We start from the raw sequence: 1051 nt of genomic DNA, 5'->3' as shown, positions 1-1051 counted from the left end.
GAAATTGTTTATTTGTGGTGTTTGGTGTGTTACAGGCTCTGTTAGCAGAGAGAACTCTTCTACTATTATAGTCTCTGCTGATTAATGGGAGTGCTCTGTAATTTTTGGTATTGTTATTTGTGTTTCTGGTCATTATCTGACACAGTTGACTTTTCTCTCAATTTCCTAAAATGTAGAGACTCTACTCTTCATTTTTATTTATTTGTCACCTTTCTCCATTTATGACTTGTAATTTTATTTTATAGTATATATTTCTAGTTTGAAAGTTTGACTCCAGAGAGTTACAGTGTATCTCAGAGCACATATTGCATTATTTTGCAAGGTAACCCATAGCTGTTCATTTTACAAAATGTCTATATTTCAGATGGAACAACTATCAGATGAAGAAATTGACCATGGTGCTGAAGAAGACAGTGACAAGGAAGATCAGGACCTGGACAAAATGTTTGGAGCCTGGCTTGGAGAACTAGACAAACTCACTCAGGTTAGAAGTAGTGTTTGACAAATGTCCACAAACGGGTGAATGGATTGAAAAAGTGTGACACATATACTCTATGGAATACTATTCAGTCATAAGAAAACAGCAAGACCATGGATTTTGATAGAAAGTGGACAAATGTGGAAGATTTGTTGCTGAGTGAAGCAAGTCAGGCTATGAAAGAGACATTGTATGTCTCCCCTTACCATATACTGACTGTCTGGGACCAGTAGTTAGCATAATGGCTATGTCACTGGATTCCCATGTAGTCGACCATGGTTTGAGTCCTGGACCAGGTGGCTTAAACGCATGCCAGGTGCGTGTGTGTGTGCCCAAGATCCTGAGAGGAGAATGGAGGAGAAGAGATTGCGGCATGGCCATCCCCCCTGGGGGATGATTTCTCACTTTCTGTCTGTCTCTCTCTCTGTCTTTCTGGCAAGCGCATGCGCCCTATAGCAAAAACCTCACCAAAGAGACAAAAAACATATACCGACTGTCAGCACTCTATGCCAGAGACTGAAAGACTGGAGGACAAACAAGCACTAAAAATTGTTAGGGACACCAGTGCCAAAG

General features: G+C 40.6%; 1 protein-coding gene across 1 annotated transcript in view; it reads left to right on the top strand.

The window, feature by feature from the left end:
- Window positions 1–364: 364 nt before the first annotated feature.
- Window positions 365–1051, top strand: part of LOC102482393 (ras-associated and pleckstrin homology domains-containing protein 1) — a 59642-nt gene continuing 58955 nt past the window's right edge. The window contains exon 1 of the mRNA XM_027773660.1: window positions 365–484. Within this exon, the coding sequence (XP_027629461.1) occupies window positions 365–484 (120 nt within the window). The remainder of the gene's footprint in view (window positions 485–1051) is intronic.

This window comes from Tupaia chinensis, unplaced genomic scaffold (assembly GCF_000334495.1).
Source record: "Tupaia chinensis unplaced genomic scaffold, TupChi_1.0 Scaffold000361_2, whole genome shotgun sequence".
Classification (NCBI taxonomy): Eukaryota; Metazoa; Chordata; class Mammalia; order Scandentia; family Tupaiidae; genus Tupaia; species Tupaia belangeri.
The sequence above is the reverse complement of the archived record's forward strand: the minus strand, read 5'-3'. Positions and strand labels throughout refer to the sequence as shown.